Source organism: Symphalangus syndactylus, chromosome 6 (assembly GCF_028878055.3).
Source record: "Symphalangus syndactylus isolate Jambi chromosome 6, NHGRI_mSymSyn1-v2.1_pri, whole genome shotgun sequence".
NCBI lineage: Eukaryota > Metazoa > Chordata > Mammalia > Primates > Hylobatidae > Symphalangus > Symphalangus syndactylus.
Window position 1 is genome coordinate 57,396,877 of NC_072428.2, and position 16,902 is coordinate 57,413,778.

The following is a 16,902-nucleotide window of genomic DNA, read 5'->3' on the forward strand; positions in this document are numbered from 1 at the left end:
TCTTTCTTAATAGCAACTAATTCCCTCTCTCTCCACACACACACTCATACACACACATACACATACACATACACATACACAGGCACGTACTCTGGCGACCTCCAGATGTTCCCAACAGTGCGGCCATCTGCTTAGATTGCTGGGGCGCGCAGAGGGAGGGGGCAGGGATCCGGGATGCAGGAAGCTGTGAGCGAGGCCGACTAGAGGGGGCGGGAGCTGCGCACTTTTGAGACGCTCCCTAGAGTGGAACCCGGGCTCGGCTCAGCCTCCGCGGGCGGGGCGCGCGCCGACGGAGGCTGGCACTTTGGCGACACTCCCTGAGCCGCCCCGCGGCCGGCCCGAGCCGCCACCCGGCGCCCGGCAGGGGGGAGCCCGGCTGCGGGCGGGGACCAGGGGGCGGGCCGCGCCGCGAGGAGAAAAGCGCTGGCCGGAGGGCCCGCGGCCGGGCCGCCGGGGTGAGCGTGCCGAGGCGACTGCGGCGCAGGCTTCCAGGTGGGTACAGGTCCCCGGGCGAGGCGAGAGTCCGCCCTGCGGTTGAAGATCCCGAGTCCCCGATCCTAGCCTCGCGGCCCCTTCGGCGGGCGGGCGGGGGACGCCGGGCGCGGGACGCCGGGCGCAGGGGCGGGGCTGGGTCCCGCCAAGGCCCCTCAACTTTCGCCGGACGCCTAGGGCTGGGCGGGAGTGGGGAACGCAGACCCAGGGGAGAGGTCTTGCGGGAGACAAAGGCTCCGCCCGGGGGCCGTGTGGGTCTTTGTGCGGACACGTGCATCTCACCTTTGTGGGTCTTTGTGGATTTGCGGTCGGGGACGCGCCGCTGGCGGTGCCTTTGTGTGTCCGTGGCTTTGCGGGGCTGCTTTGCGTCCGTGTCCACGTTTGCGGGCCTGCGCTTGGCTGTGGGCGTCGGTGGGCGCATCGCGTGTGTCCGCGTACGTGGTCGGTGCCTGCCGACGTGTCAGGGCTGGGTGTCCGCAGAGGGTGTACGCGCCGAGAGCCCAACGCCGCCCACCCCCCCGGCTCCCCTGCTCCCCCGCTGTTCACTCGGGCCCACGACTTGGCTCCAAACTTTTCTCTCGGTTCCTCGGGCAACAGCCCCAGTCCTCCCCACCGCTACCCGGCCGGAGGCGCCGACAGCCCTCTCCCTCCCCCTCCTGAGGTCCCAGGACCGCAAGGGGCTGCGATGGGATTGGTGGTCGGGGGATCGGCAGCGCCTGGGGACTGGCCAGGCAGGGGCTGGGCGGAGCGTGCGGACTCCCCCTCAGACCCCGGCTGGGAGAAGGAGGCGAGCGGTGGGTCCCGGGCTCCGGCCCTGGGCTGGGGAGAGGAAGGGACAGGGCGGCTGGCTTGCCCTCCCCGCGCTTCTTGGGAAGAGTGTGACCCAGAGAGTTGTGTTTGTTTGGTGGGGAGACAGGCTCCGCTTTGAGACCCACTCTCCGTTTGCAGCCCGCCCCCGGGGTAGGGGGACCAACCCTTCGACCCCGTAGGGGAGAGGGCGACTGCCAGTCCAGATCCAGGCATGCCCGAGGCGCCGGCTCGCAGGACCCGGAGCTGGACTGGGGGCCGTGGGAGCCTCGCACACACAGGTTTCAACTGGGACGGCCACTGGCCTACTGTGCAGCGCTGGCAAGTTGCTCAGCTTCGCGGAGTCGCGGTCACTCTGGCACGGACAGGGAGAGAACTCCCTCGCGGCTCGGGGCGTGCGGTGGGAATAACCCGCGCTGCTGGAGCCGGGCGGAGAGCAGGGCCAGCCCACACTTGGCCTGGCGAGGAGGTGACTCAAGACCTTCGATCCTTCTTTCATCTTTGTGCGCCCTGCCCTTCGGATAAGTCTAGACTTGCAGTGCCTGGGGCTGACCGGAGAGGGGGGACTCAGAGCGGCGGGAGCCTGCTGGGCTTTTGAGCCTAAGTCGCAAAGATAACCCTAAACACCCTCCTCCCCACCGCTCACTCCAGTCTTTAACCTAGAACTTTTGTCGGATGCTGCAGACATGATGGAAGGGCACAGGCCGCTAAGCTGGGAAAGAAACAACTGTGGGCATTTTCCTTTCCCTCTCCGGCCTCAGTTTCCCTTCTGGAAGGGGAGGTATTGATAGCCTCTTCTGTTCTGGCTGACTGCTTCAGATCCCAGAACCCAGAAACACTTTGATGTTTAACCTACACCTCCATTCTGACCTGACCTATTCCAAGGCACTACTTTGCTCCCCAGGAAGGCTGCAATGCAACCGCCACCGGGCTTCTACATACCCTTCCTCCAACACCAGGAAAGGCAAAAGCTGATAAATGAGTCAAAAATGGAGAGGGAAGGGAGGGGGACTGACCTTTTCTCCTCTTACTTTTTAAATGACAGTTTGTGCGTGGTAAAGTCCAGATCAGTCTTCTTCTTAATCATAACTCCTGGGCCAACACAGGGGATGCAGGTAAGAGTTCATGCTTCAGTTTTCAGAGCACGGCTGGCCTGGGCACTTAGGACACTTCCTAAAGAGGGTTGGGTCCTCCCTGAAAGCCCCCTGGCCAAAGCAAGTCCTAAGAGGGGTTCTGTGGGAATAACCCGGAGGAGGGGCCTGACAGGTGGTTCCTCCTGCTCACGGTTTTGAAGTCAGTGGGTACACAGGGGAGGCAGGAAGTATCTCCCACAAAAGGATCAGCATGTGCAGGACCCGTGAATGAAAACAGCACAGGTGGTCAGCATGGTGGACCAGCAGATGCAAGGTCTTGAGGGTGGTGAATTGGAATTGAACTTGAGGCTGGGAAGGCAGGGACCAAATCACCAAGGCCTTGAATGCCAGGCCGAGAAGCAGGATTTGAGCCTGTAGGCAATGGACAGCTCCTGGAGGATTTAAACAGGCACAGCAGGGTGGGGTTGGTAATTCTATGAAACCGGTCTCTGGCTTGTGGGTGGTGCTGGAGGCCGGGAGACCAATCTGGAGGCCGAGTGATCGAGCCTGTTAAAGTCAAAAGGACCCGGATTTTACTCCCACCCCATTGCTTCCTACCTCTGTGGCCTGGGACGAGTAACTTATTTAAAATGTGAGGATACTAATTCTTGCTCCACTGATTTGGTGTATTAAATAAGATAATGAATTACATGTGCAAATAAATAAAAAGTGGTTTGTAGTGTGTATTACATTGTGCAGACATTCATTGGATTGCACTGACAATAGAAGGCAGAGACAGCATTGACTCTGGTCCTAAACCTGATTTCACCAGTGGGCATAGCCCTAAGCATCCTGCAGCGTTGCACCAATTGTTATGTTCCCCACAAAGCAGAAGAGAGCTTTCTGTCCATGACATTTCATTCATCTGATTTATCACCTTCATGTGGCCAGGCTCATGCAGGCAAGGAGGTAGACACAGATTTGTAGATGGCCACAGAAGTGGGCCAGTACCTCGATGTGGGCAGCCCAAGGGCCATAGGAGCTCACAGCATGGGTGGCCTTTCCTGGATGTGCAGGTTAGACTGGGAAAGCCTCACAGAGGAGGTAGCTTTTTGAGTCAAATGTGTGAGAGTTGGCTGGTAGACAAAGAAGGGTATCTTTGTCTGCATCAGAGGGAACAACGTGTGCAAAAAAGGCAGGTGGCTCTAGAAGAGTCACAGGCCTCTAGACTAGAAAGCTGTCTCTGTGGGATGGGTTTTAAAGAGGGAGCTGTAGTAGGGTCCCAGACTTCTGTTGGGAAGTGCATTCTGGTGCCCAGCATGGCTGGCAGTTGGAGTCAGGCCAGGAGCGAGGCTGTTGCAGCAGGTCTCTTGAGCCTGACCTGGACAGGGGGAGGTGACTGCCCAGCTTAGGGATGAGGGAGAGGGAAGACAGTGACCCCACCTGCCCAGGGGGAGCTGTGAATTTGATGCTGAGCCCTCATTCTGTCACAGGCAACCCAGCAGCTTTTGCCTGCTTTGGTCTCTGAGACCTTTCCAGCTCACCCTTCCCAGTCTCCTGGGAGTGCCTTGTCAGCACCTTGTAGCCACACCGGGATCCTGGGTGGTATGTGGAGAGAGGATCCAAGGCCTCTGGAATGAATTGTGGATTCTTCTCCATCTTCAGCCCCTGCCTTGCCTCAGGATTTGCTGGAGTCACAGCACCTTTTTCTTCCCTGGTCCCTGAAATCACTCACTGGGGACAGGAACCAACATTCAGTGAATACCAATGTGTGCCAGGCCAGGTCTGGGTCTTCACTTTGCCTCATGTAATCATCACAGTGACTCGTTGGGACCAGCACTGGGATTATCACCATGTTACAGACGAGGACTCAGAGGGGTGAGGGCACGAGCAAGCCTCAGAGCAGTGAAGGCCCTGTCGGGTTGGAACCCAGACTGCCTGCCTACAAAACCCTTGCCCTCTGCCCCATAGCGCCTCCTCCTGTGTCCATGCACGCTGCCTCAGATTGATGGGAACTTGAAAATCTTCAAGAAGAAGACAAACTGGAAGGAGAAAATCCTATTGGGAGCCTTGCCCATCTCCCTGTAGATTATCCTCCTTGGGTAAGTTGCTAGGCTCACAGGTCCCTGGGATCATGTCATGGAGGAGGCCAGGTACTGGATGTCAGAATACCTGGATCCTGGGTCCAGCCCCTGTCCACTCTGGCTGTGTGACTCTGGACAGATCACAGAACCTCTCTGGACTTCTTAACACAGCTGTAAAGTAGATACGATGCCATCTAACCTGCTGATCCTGCAGGGTGACTGAGCAGATGGTAGTTGAGGAAGCCTGGGAGAGGTTGAGAGGTGTCCTTTGGTGAGGTAGCGGTATTCTAGATGCTTGGTGCATCTTCACATGGTGTCTGCTCTGTACCAGGCTTGGTGCTCAGCTTTAAGGGCATAAAAAGGAACCTAATCGCATCCCTGCCCACAGTAGGATAGACAGGTAAACATGTAAGTACAGTTCAGCATGACCAGGTCTAAGCTGTCTTGCACATGTATTCAATTGTAAGCTGAGGCAGAGTGGATTTGGAGCTAAGACATCTGGGGTTAAGTCCGGGGTCCTCTCCTTCCCAGCTGAATAACATCCATTTCCGTGTCTGCAAAATAGTGACAGTATCCCCAGGGTCAAGGCTGTGGTGAGGCAGAAGTGAGATGCTGGTGGAGAGCACATGGTGGGCTGCTGTGTTTGTCCAGATGTGCTGCATTAGTGGGCCTGTTGCAAGAGCTGGCCCTCAGGGCTCCAGGAGTCTGACCTTGAAATTCTTTCTGCCTTGCGTTTCCAGAGCTGACAAAGTGGTTGGAGGGCAGGACGTTTCTGAACCGTCCACCTGGGGATTTCCTTGGCATCAGCTTGAGTGAGCTCATGACTGAGGGGAGCAGGGTGGGAGGCAGCTCTGCGTTGAGGAACAGCCGATTGAGACAAAGGCCGGTCTCGGGGGTGCTGGGGCCCTGTGCCAGTGGGGCCCTGTGCCAACAGTGCCCTGTGGAAGTTGTCCAGGGTGGTAGGGGGAGCTGGAAAACTTTACAGACCAGAGATGCTGTAGTGCAGCACCAGGGTCAGGCAGCTGGGGCCAGGTGGGTTCAAGCTGGAACCCGACACCTAGAGAGCTGTCCTTATCAGCAGACACCAGGGAAGTGACTGGAGAATGTCATCACAGGTAGTCTCAGACCTGCTGTGCTCCTGGCGCTGCACTGGGAACTTGGGTGGGGAGGAACATGAAGGATCACATGGTGACTGCCTTCAGAAGGCTTAGCAAATCACCGTCATTGTCTACCACACATTGAGTATTTGTGTAGCAGATAGTGAGTGGAATGTCTGCCATTCTGTCATTTAATCCTTTCAACAACCCTGTGTTCTTAGCCCTGTTGAGGACCCTCGAAGTGGGTCCCAAGACTTACCCAAGGCTGGTAGGTACAGAGCTAGGTTCACACCCAGTCTGGGTCTTGCGGTTGACCCGTTCATCCTGCTCTTCCTCCACACACCCTCTAGGCCTGGCCCTGATCCCAGGTAGGGGAAAGAACACACAGGTAAAGTAGGCAGGGCACTGCCCCAAGCTGCTTACACATCAAGTAGGAAAACAGCAGGTAACTCACGGCAGAGAATTTACTGAAGGAGGCCTGTGGGTAGCCTGTGGGGTGAGAGGCCAGGAGGGAGGGGTGACCCGGGGGCCTGAGTGGACAGAACAGGCTTTGTTTTGCTGGGAGCAGGCCAGGGGCAGGCGGGATGGATGCATGCAGTCCTGGCAATCACATGAGGCATCAGGTCCCAGGTCCTGGGCCCTGCTCTGCCATTCCTTGCTGTCACTGCCCCTCTCTGGGCCCCAGTTGCCCATGATCCCCAAGGGGCCTTCCAGCTCCCAAGCTCTGGAATTCTCCAAGTTTGGAGATGTGTTAGCAGAGGCTGAAAGTTGTTCAAAGTCCATCAAGGGAAGGCTGTTCCCACTCTGGCTGTCAAGGAGGGTTCAAATCCAGATGGGGGGCTGGGGACAGGTGGGAGGGGAGAAGAAGGTGGTGACAACTTGCAGGTGCCTCGTGCATGGGAGAACTTGATTTCTGTAGGTAAAAAGCAGAACCCAAGAGGTTTCTGATAAGGAGAGTGATGTGGCCAAAGCTGTTTTAGAGGTGTCTCATAGCAGTGTGTGCAGTGTCACCTGGGGAGACCTGCCTGGAGCCTGTTGGGGCCATACCATTTACTCTTTGTACTTGCAGGCCATCAGCAAACTTAGAGTCACTGTGGACCTGGCCCTGTGGGCCCAACAATGCATGATTTATGGCCCCTGCACTGGAAGGCCTTACAGTATATCCCCCAAATCACAGATGGATGTGGCTTCTAAGCCCTTGTCCTCCTGTTCTTGTGTTATATAATCTGGTCAATCAGTGGATATCTTGTATCTGCAGGTCAAGATTTGGAAAAAAATGTTGAATCTTGACTGAAAGATCCCTTTCTCCCTCAGCCTTCTTTAGTGGCTACCAGTCTTCATTTCTCTTTCTCCTGGGGGTAGAGTACAGGTCCCAGAGGGAGGCAATGTGAATACTGTTACACAGATAAGAAAACCAAGGCTCAAGGAAACAAAGAAAACAGGGAAGGTCACACAGATAGTGGCAGACCTGGGACTAGAGCCCCAGTCTCCTGGGTCCAAAGCTGGTGTTAGTGATCTTGTTATAAGTTGGTCTTCTGTTCTCATTGCTGGTCTGTAAGCCCCGTGAGGACAGGGACCCTAGTATCTATCCCGTCACCACCCACCTCCCCTACTCCCTCCTGGCCTAGCCCAGTGCTTTGTATATACTTAGTAGAAATTTAGGATATGCTTTTGTTAAACTTTAAAATCCTGAAACTCTGGAGTTGGATTATCTAAACTGAACCTCTTACTGTGAAGCTGGAGAAACTGAGGCACAGAAGGGGGAAGAGACTTGTTCAGAGATGAGATGAGGACAGTCCATGGCAGAGCAGGCACTGAGACCTAAGGCTCTTGACAGTCCTGCAGGACTTCTCTTGTCACCAGGCACAGTGGCCCTGTCACCTCCCTGTCAGTGCCCCAGAGTGTGGGGAGGGAAGTAGTCGGTGACTGTGTCTCAGGGGGCTTCGTCTACCATTGGCTGCACATTTGTCAGCGTCCTGGTGCTGTGCTGGGTGTTTCACACGAGCGATCTCTAGCCCTTGCGGCAACTCCTTGAGGAAGGGATTAACTCCATTTTAACTCCCCATGACTTCTGATATGTTTGGCTGTGCCCCCACCCAAATCTGAACTTGAATTGTATCTCCCAGAATTCCCATGTGTTGTGGGAGGGACCCAGTGGGAGGTAATTGAATGCAGGAAGCTTTTGCTTCCTCCTCATTGTGTCTTGCCACTGCCATGTAAGAAGTGCCTTTTGCCCTCTGCCATGATTTGAGACCTTCCTCCACCACGTGGAACTGTTAAGTTCAATTAAACCTCTTTCTTTTATATGTTGCCCAGTCTTGGGTATGTCTTTATCAGCAGCATGAAAAAGGACTAATAGAGTAAATTGGTACCAGTAGAGTGGGGGCATTGCTGAAAAGATAGATACCCAAAAACATGGAAGCAACTTTGGACCTGGGTAACAAGCAGAGGTTGGAACAGTTTGGAGGGTTCAGAAGAAGACAGGAAAATGTGGGAAAGTTTGGAACTTCCTAGAGACTTATCGAATGGCTTTGCCCAAAATCCTGATGGCAATATGGACAATAAAGTCCAGGCTGAGGTGGTCTCAGATGGAAATGAGGAACTTGTTGGGAACTGGAACAAAGGTGACTCTTGTTATGTTTTAGCAAAGAGATGGCAGCAATTTGCTCCTGCCCTAGAGATGTGTGGAACTTTGAACTTGAGAGCGATGATTTAGGGTATCTGGCACAAGAAATTTCTAAGCAGCAAAGCATTCAAGAGGTGACCTGGGTGCTGTTAAAGGCATTCCGTTTTATAAGGGAAGCAGAGCATAGAAGTTTGGAAAATTTGTAGCTTGACAATGCATTAGAAAAGAAAATCCCATTTTCTGAGGAGACATTTAAGCCGGCTGCAGAAATTTGCATAACTTGCAGCCAAATGTTAATTCCCAAGACAATGGGGAAAATGTCTCCAGGGCATATGAGAGTTCTTCAAGGCAGCCCTTCTCATCACAGGCCTGGAGGCGTAGGAGGAAAAAAATGGTTTCTCGGGCCAGGCCTAGGATCTCCATGCTGTGTGCAGCCTAGGGACTTGGTGTCCTGTGTCCCAGATGCTCCAGCCATGACTAAAAGGGGCCAAGGTACAGCTCAGCATGGCTTCAGAGGGTGCAAGCCCCAAGACTTCACAGATTCCAGAACCATCCATCATTCACTGACTTTGGGCAGGTGACCAAATCTCTCTGAGCATCCACAGAAGGGGATAATTGTTCATTTTACAAAACCCAAACCAAAGCTCAACACCACTTGGCAGCTTCCATGTGGTGTTGAGCCTGTGGGTACACAGAAGTCAAGAATTGAGGTTTGGGAACCTCTGCCTAGATTTCAGAAGATGTATGGAAACACCTGGATGCCCAGGCAAAAGTTTGCTGCAGGGGCGGAACCGTCATGGAGAACCTCTGCTAGGGCAGTGCAGAAAGGAAATGTGGGGTTGGAGTAGAGTCCCTACTGGGGCACCGCCTAGTGGAGCTGTGAGAAGAGGGGCACTGTCCTCTAGACCGCAGAATGGCACATCCACCAACAGCTTGCACTGTGCACCTGGAAAAGCTGCAGACACTCAATGCCAGTCCGTGAAAGCAGCCAGAAAGGAGGCTGCACCCTGCAAAGCCATGGGAGTGGAGCTGCCCAAGGCTGTGGGAACCCACCTCTTGCATCAGCATGACTCAGATATGCAAGACATGGAGTCAAAGGAGATCATTTTGGAACTTTAAGATTTGATTGCCGTGCTGGATTTTGAACTTGCCTGGGGCCTGTAGCCCCTTTGTTTTGGCTAATTTCTTCCATGTGGAACAGCTGTATTTACCCAATGCCTGTACACCCATTGTATCTAGGAAGTAACTAACTTGCTTTTGATTTTACAGGCTCATAGGTGGAAGGGACTTGTCTCAGATGAGACGTTGGACTGTGGGCTTTTGGGTTAATACTGAAATGAGTTAAGACTTTGGGGGACTGTTGGGAAGGCATGATTGGTTTTGAAATGTGAGAACATGAGATTTGGGAGGGACCAGGGGCGGAATGATATGGTTTAGCTGTGCCCGCACCCAAATCTCAACTTGAATTGTATCTCCCAGAATTCCCATGTGTTGTGGGAGGGACCCAGTGGGAGGTAATTGAATCATGGGGGCCAGTCTTTCCCGAGCTATTCTCATGATAGTGAATAAGTCTCACGAGATCTGATGGGTTTATCAGGGGTTTCAGCTTTTGCTTCCTCCTCATTCTCTCTTGCCGCCGCCATGTAAGAAGTGCCTTTCACCTTCCACCATGATTGTTAGACCTTCCCTAGCCACGTGGAATTGTAAGTCCAATTAAACCTCTTTCTTTTGTAAATTGCCCAGTCTTAGGTATGTCTTTATCAGCAGCGTGAAAACAGACTAATACAACTTCCCAGAGTTGCACAGTGTAGCAAGTCACTCCTGCTAAAGACGGTCAGCCACCTTCCTTTTCCGATCCTCAGTTCCTCTGCTCTAAAATGGGGATGAGACTGCTGGCTCACAGAGTGACTGTGCGGACTAAATGAAAGCATGTGTGTCCAGCACTAGCAGAGAGTAAGGACTGGCCCTGACTGTCACTGTTGGCACTTCCCACTGCAAATGCCCAGCCCAGGCATAGGCCTGGCACAGAGCAGGAACCCCAGGAGAGGTGTCCACTGTGCAGGGCTGAGCAAGGAACCTAGTCCAGTGCCCTGGGAGCATCTGCAGACAGTTACCTAGGTAACCCCTGCCCCTTTACTTCGGGTGCCTCTTTGCATTGGCTGTTACTACCATTGCCTCAGTTCTGTATCTTCTGGCTGCTAGGTGATGACTGCCCTGTGCATGTGCACAGCCCTTCACAGTTGGCAGTAAGGGTTAATCAACTTAGGTGAAGAGGGCAGGGCAGAAATTGCCACCCTGTAGTGCAGAGGACAAGGCTGAGGCTTAAAGAGGGGCAGCAAGAGGTCCCCTCTGGCGGGATAGCATTTGGGCCGTATTTTGAGCTGCTGGTTACATAAGTGGGAGCTCATACGAGGCCATTTGGCATTTCACGGACCCCTTGTATAATCACCTCTGGGAATCAAAGGGTAATCTCGGGGCCTTTGTGGTGTTTGTTTAAACCCCAGGAAGGGTGGGTATGAATGAGCAGATCAGCTTAGCAGGGGAGGTGGGGCCTTTGGTGGTAATGAGCCCTGCGGTGAGGAGCTCACCCAGGGGAACAAAGGGGGCCTGAAGCAACTTAATATTTTCCTTTTGGTTCCAGACATTGGAACACTCTGTCCTGCCTCGGCTGGGACCATGCCCAGGATGCACCTGGGCTGGATTTAGTCCTGAAATTGGCCTCTACAAAAGAAAGGGGTGGGAGAGGAGGGGCCCACGTGGGGAGGGGGGCAGGGGAGAAGAGTCCCACTTTTCCCTGCCCCTGGGCAAAGCCAGAGTGCAGATCAAGTGGCTAGCCCTTTAAAGTTTCATGCAGGGCTGGTAATGCAATCCTGCTGCTCCCTCCCCACCCACCTTCCAGTCTGGAAGGTGGGCAGGTCCCTGGCCCATCTCCTCCCCCTCTCTCACCTCCTTCCTGAAGGCCAGAGGGAGGGATGGGCAGGAGGGCAGGGGGCCCAGAGCAGGGCCACCCAGATGAAGAGCCTGGCTAGAAGGAAGCTTAGTGCCTTCTGTCTCCCAGGCTGCTGAGGGGCCACTGTGCAGGGCAGGGGTGACCACAGACTATCCAACTGGTCTAGTTAAAAGCTCCCACTGCCCAACCCTCTCCTTCTCATGTCAGCACCACTGAGCACCACCATCCCAGGAGCTACAGTGGACGTGAACACAGGCTTTGAATCCAACAGCAGTGGTGTGGATTCAAAGTGGTGTGACCATTAGATGTGACAACACATATGTAGCGCCCGGGATCTATAATTGTACAGAGGGAACTGAGATCTAAGGAGGGAAACTGGCTCATGCCATAGCATGTGTCAGTGGGAGAAGCCCCTCCTGCACCCTGCCTCTCCACCAGCTACTCTGCCAGTCCTGCTGGAGGCAATGCATATGAATATAGTAATTGGAGTACGCCAGGCCTGGGTCTCATTCCTGCCTTGCATTTTACTTGTTTGGGGTAAAGCCCTATTCCTCTCTAAGCCTCTGTTTCTTCATCTGTATAATGGGGGAAGCAGCCTAACTGCCTGCCTGAGGTTAAAGGAAGAACCAAAGAGGTGTAGTAGCTTAATCTGCTGGTGGCAAGGGGCAGAGTAAGGGGAAAAGAGGCTTGGCACAGGTGTCCCCAAAACCCATCTGGGAGTCTGGATACCCACGTTGGACACCAGGATGCCCAATGAGAAGGGAAGTTCCTGCCCCTGGATGACAGGCTAGAGGGACAGGGCAGGTGGAGTATGGGTGCAGTGGGGCAGTCACTGCAGGCCCCACTGCAGGGAGGGAGCCCTGGTCTTGAAGGCCAGCCCCGGCCAGACCACAGCAGTGGGCAGTGCTTTCTCTGTCAGTGTCCCCTCTAGTGCCACTCCACTCTGCTGTGTGGCTGTCCAAAAGTGTCTTAACCTAAGGCCCAGTTCCCTTTTGGTAAAACAGAGAGAGAATTTTCTGCCTTGCACGGTGGTTGTGAGGGTCAGATGCGACCATGCTATGGGGCAGCCAGAACAGTGCCCGACGTGTAACACTTGCTCAGCAGAGAATGGGGCACCCTGGGCACACGCTACCCTCAGCCCTGTGGATGAGCCCCTCACCCGGGGCCCGAGGTCTAGACCAACCCAGGGACTCTGGACCATCAGAGCTGGAGAGGCCAGCCCGAGAAACCATCTAGTCTGGTGGGTTTCAAACTGGGTTTCCTAACACCCTAGGCAGGGATGATGGGCAGAAGTAGAGGGCTTCAGGGCCCCCTCACTTCAGCCAGACCAGGCCCGCCTTCATCTGCTGCTCTTGTTTAAGAAAGGGGTCTGCTGCTTCACCACCTGGCCTCACACGCCTTACCATACAGATGGAGAGGCAGAGGCCAGAAAGGAACTGGGACTAGGAACTCTGGGGAGTGTTCCAGGAAGCATTCCAGGAGGTCAGGGTCTGTGACACCTTCCAACAGTGTCTAGACTGGGCTCATGTCCTGTGCGGTGGGTTTAGACCCATCTGGCGCATTCATTCCTCACCTGTGGCTCTCTTTCTAGCCCCCACTATGCCGTGGCCCCTGCTGCTGCTGCTGGCCGTGAGTGGGGCCCAGACAACCCGGCCATGCTTCCCCGGGTGCCAATGCGAGGTGGAGACCTTCGGCCTTTTCGACAGCTTCAGCCTGACTCGGGTGGATTGTAGCGGCCTGGGCCCCCACATCATGCCGGTGCCCATCCCTCTGGACACAGCCCACTTGGACCTGTCCTCCAACCGGCTGGAGATGGTGAATGAGTCAGTGTTGGCGGGGCCGGGCTACACGACGCTGGCTGGCCTGGATCTCAGCCACAACCTGCTCACCAGCATCTCACCCACTGCCTTTTCCCGTCTTCGCTACCTGGAGTCGCTTGACCTCAGCCACAATGGCCTGACAGCCCTGCCAGCCGAGAGCTTCACCAGCTCACCCCTGAGCGACGTGAACCTTAGCCACAACCAGCTCCGGGAGGTCTCAGTGTCCGCCTTCACGACCCACAGTCAGGGCCGGGCACTACATGTGGACCTCTCCCACAACCTCATTCACCGCCTCGTGCCCCACCCCACGAGGGCCAGCCTGCCTGCGCCCACCATTCAGAGCCTGAACCTGGCCTGGAACCGGCTCCATGCCGTGCCCAACCTCCGAGACTTGCCCCTGCGCTACCTGAGCCTGGATGGGAACCCTCTAGCTGTCATTGGTCCGGGTGCCTTCACGGGGCTGGCAGGCCTTACACACCTGTCTCTGGCCAGCCTGCAGAGGCTCCCTGAGCTGGCGCCCTATGGCTTCCGCGAGCTACCGGGCCTGCAGGTCCTGGACCTGTCAGGCAACCCCAAGCTCAACTGGGCAGGAGCTGAGGTGTTTTCAGGCCTGAGCTCCCTGCAGGAGCTGGACCTTTCGGGCACCAACCTGGTGCCCCTGCCTGAGGCACTGCTCCTCCACCTCCCGGCACTGCAGAGCGTCAGCGTGGGCCAGGATGTGCGGTGCCGGCGCCTGGTGCGGGAGGGCGCCTACCCCCGGAGGCCTAGCTCCAGCCCCAAGGTGGCCCTGCACTGCGTAGACACCCGGGAATCTGCTGCCAGGGGCCCCAACATCTTGTGACAAATGGTGTGGCCCAGGGCCACGTAACAGACTGCTGTCCTGGGCTGCCTCAGGTCCCGAGTAACTTATGTTCAATGTGCCAACACCAGTGGGGAGCCCGCAGGCCTATGTGGCAGTGTCACCGCAGGAGTTGTGGGCCTAGGAGAAGCTCTGGACCTGGGAGCCACACCTAGGAGCAAAGTCTCACCCCTTTGTCTACGTTGCTTCCCCAAACCATGAGCAGAGGGACTTCGATGCCAAATCAGACTCTGGTCCCCTCCTGCTTCCTTTCCCCACTTATCCCCCAAGTGCCTTCCCTCATGCCTGGGCCTGCCTGACCCGCAATGGGCAGAGGGTGGGTGGGACCCCCTGCTGCAGGGCAGAGTTCAGGTCCACTGGGCTGAGTGTCCCCTTGGGCCCATGGCCCAGTCACTCAGGGGCATGAGTTTCTTTTCTAACATAGCCCTTTCTTTGCCATGAGGCCATGAGGCCTGCTTCATCCTTTTCTATTTCCCTAGACCTTAATGGTAGAAGGAATTGCAAAGAATCAAGTCCGCCCTTCTCATGTGACAGATGGGGAAACTGAGGCCTTGAGAAGGAAAAAGGCTAATCTGAGTTCCTACAGGCAGTGGCATGACTGGAGCACAGCCTCCTGCCTCCCAGCCCGGACCCAATGCACTTCCTTGTCTCCTCTAATAAGCCCCACCCTCCCCGCCTGGGCTCCCCTTGCTGCCCTTGCCTGTTCCCCATTAGCACAGGAGTAGCAGCAGCAGGACAGGCAAGAGCCTCACAAGTGGGACTCTGGGCCTGGTGACCAGCTGTGCGGCATGGGCTAAGTCACTCTGCCCTTTGAAGCCTCTGGAAGCTTAGGGCACGTTGGTTCCAGCCTAGCCAGTTTCTCACCCTGGGTTGGGGTCCCCCAGCATCCAGACTGGAAACCTACCCATTTTCCCCTGAGCATCCTCTAGATGCTGCCCCAAGGAGTTGCTGCAGTTCTGGAGCCTCATCTGGCCGGGAGCTCCAAGGGGCCTCCTGGATTCAGTCCCCACTGGCCCTGAGCACGACAGCCCTTCTTACCCTCCCAGGAATGCCGTGAAAGGAGACAAGGTCTGCCCGACCCATGTCTATGCTCTACCCCCAGGGTAGCATCTCAGCTTCCAAACCCTGGGCTGTTTCCTTAGTCTTCATTTTATAAAAGTTGTTGCCTTTTTAATGGAGTGTCACTTTTCAACCCGCCTCCCCCACCCCTGCTGGCCGGGGATGGAGACATGTCATTTGTAAAAGCAGAAAAAGGTTGCATTTGTTCACTTTTGTAATATTGTCCTGGGCCTGTGTTGGGGTGTTGGGGGAAGCTGGGCATCAGTGGCCACGTGGGTATCAGGGGCTGGCCCCACAGAGACCCCACAGGGCAGTGAGCTCTGTCTTCCCCCACCTGCCTAGCCCATCATCTATCTGACTGGTCCTTGATTTAATAAACACTATAAAAAGTTCTTTGCTTCACTCGGCCAGTGTCCACTGGCAATCCCTGGGCTGGGCTCTGGGGCCACAAAGATGAATCAGGTTAGGCCCTGCCCTGGGCAGCTTGTTCTCCCTGAAAAGCGTGATAATCTCAGGATTTGGGGAGTAAGGTGACGTGAAGGAGGGAGTTCCTGCACCCTGTTCACCTCTAATCTCCCGTGGCCCTACCCCACTGTTCCGGCCACCCCAACTCCAGCCATAGCCATGAGCATGCAGGCCCTTGCACACCTGTTCTCTTGCTCAGGCGTTACAGTGAGACCTTGCCCTTGCCCTCACCCCTGTCTCAACCTCCTTCCAATCCAGTAGACCTAGTTCCTGCCCGCCCGCAGAAGCTTCCCTGGCCCCTTCCGCCTCCCTCCTCTGAACTGCAACAGTATTTTGTTCTTCCTTGGCGCTTCAGCTGCTATGGTACCCCAACTCCTGTTTGCACACTTCCACTGACAGAGATCACACTTGCAGCTCATCTGGGTGGCTCTGCTGTCACCAAGTTCTTCCTTCTAACTGGCCAGTCTAAGGGGAATGTCTACCATCATCACCAATGACAGGTTTTTCCTGATCCCTACTCTGTGCCCAGAACATTCAGGCCATATGCACCGGTGGGAGCTTGCCCATCTTGTAATCAGGCCTCCCCAGGGAGAAGTATCAACTTGAGACCCTGGGTCCGAGGCTGGCACCCAGCGGTCAAGGTAGGAAAGAGCTGAGGCTTGGCGCCGGGCGGTGTGGAGGAGAGGGAGGTCAGGGTGAGACCGCGGGCCCCCACAGTCCTCCTGTTTGTTCTCCACCTCCCCCACATTTCCTGGGACAGGAGAGGCTTCAGATGGAGGTAGGGATCACGGTACTTTCACCCAGTGGGTCCCGGTCTTCCCAAGTCCCCGCTTGTGGAAGGAGTCCTTGCGGGAGGGTCATGGAACAAAAAGGCCTTAAAGACAGGGCCAAAGCGTGCGGAGGGCAGCGAAGGGAAGGAGGGGGCTTCTGCGGCAATCAGTTCTGGAGCAGGTCACCTCCTCTCGAGCTGCAGCTTCCTCCTCTGCAAAATGGGGCAGGGTGAAGGCCCAGTGAGAGCATGGGCGCGGATGCCATCACGCTGGGCGGGCTCGTCCTTCCCATGGGGAACCTGCCCTGCACCCCGCAGCCCTGGCCTCCTGCCAGCCATAAGGAGAGCGGAAGCCCGGGCGGGCCTCGGCGACCCGGGAGTCCGCGCGGCCCCTCCCTCCGCGTGCGGAGCCTCCCGGTCCGCAGCGCCACCTCGTGCCCAACGCATGGCCAGACACCCCAGATCCCAGCGGGGCCAGGAGCCAGGCCCGGGGCGGCTGGAGGCCAAAGTGGGCTGCGCTGTTTGCTTTATGCGGCCAGTCCCTTCCCGCCCACCAGACTACCCTCGCCCTGCCGGACTCCGCCCTCCAGGAACCCTGGCGCCCAGGGCGAGGGCTTCCAATCTTACACAATCAGGAAAATTCGTGCAAAGAATCCGTTTTGGAATTCACAGAAAAGGGTTGAAATCCTGGGTTCATCACTAACCAATTGTGTGATTTTTGGCCAGGTCACTTTACTTCTCTGATCCTGGAAAATAGGGATGAAAATATCTCCCTCAAGGCTGGGCACGATGGCTCCTGCC

General features: G+C 55.8%; 1 protein-coding gene across 2 annotated transcripts; it reads left to right on the top strand.

Annotated features, from left to right (window-relative positions):
- The first annotated feature begins 357 nt into the window (after window positions 1–357).
- On the top strand, window positions 358–15,269 carry TSKU (tsukushi, small leucine rich proteoglycan). 2 transcript variants are annotated; one of them, XM_055283013.2, is made up of 2 exons: window positions 358–492; window positions 12,721–15,269. In XM_055283013.2, exon 2 carries the CDS (start codon window positions 12,729–12,731, stop codon window positions 13,788–13,790), a length of 1,062 nt encoding a protein of 353 aa, XP_055138988.1. In that variant the 5' UTR covers window positions 358–492; window positions 12,721–12,728; the 3' UTR covers window positions 13,791–15,269. The 2 variants fall into 2 exon arrangements, with proteins under 2 accessions (XP_055138988.1, XP_055138987.1); XM_055283012.2 differs by lacking the exon at window positions 358–492 and adding an exon at window positions 8,838–9,882.
- The last annotated feature ends 1,633 nt before the right edge of the window (window positions 15,270–16,902 follow it).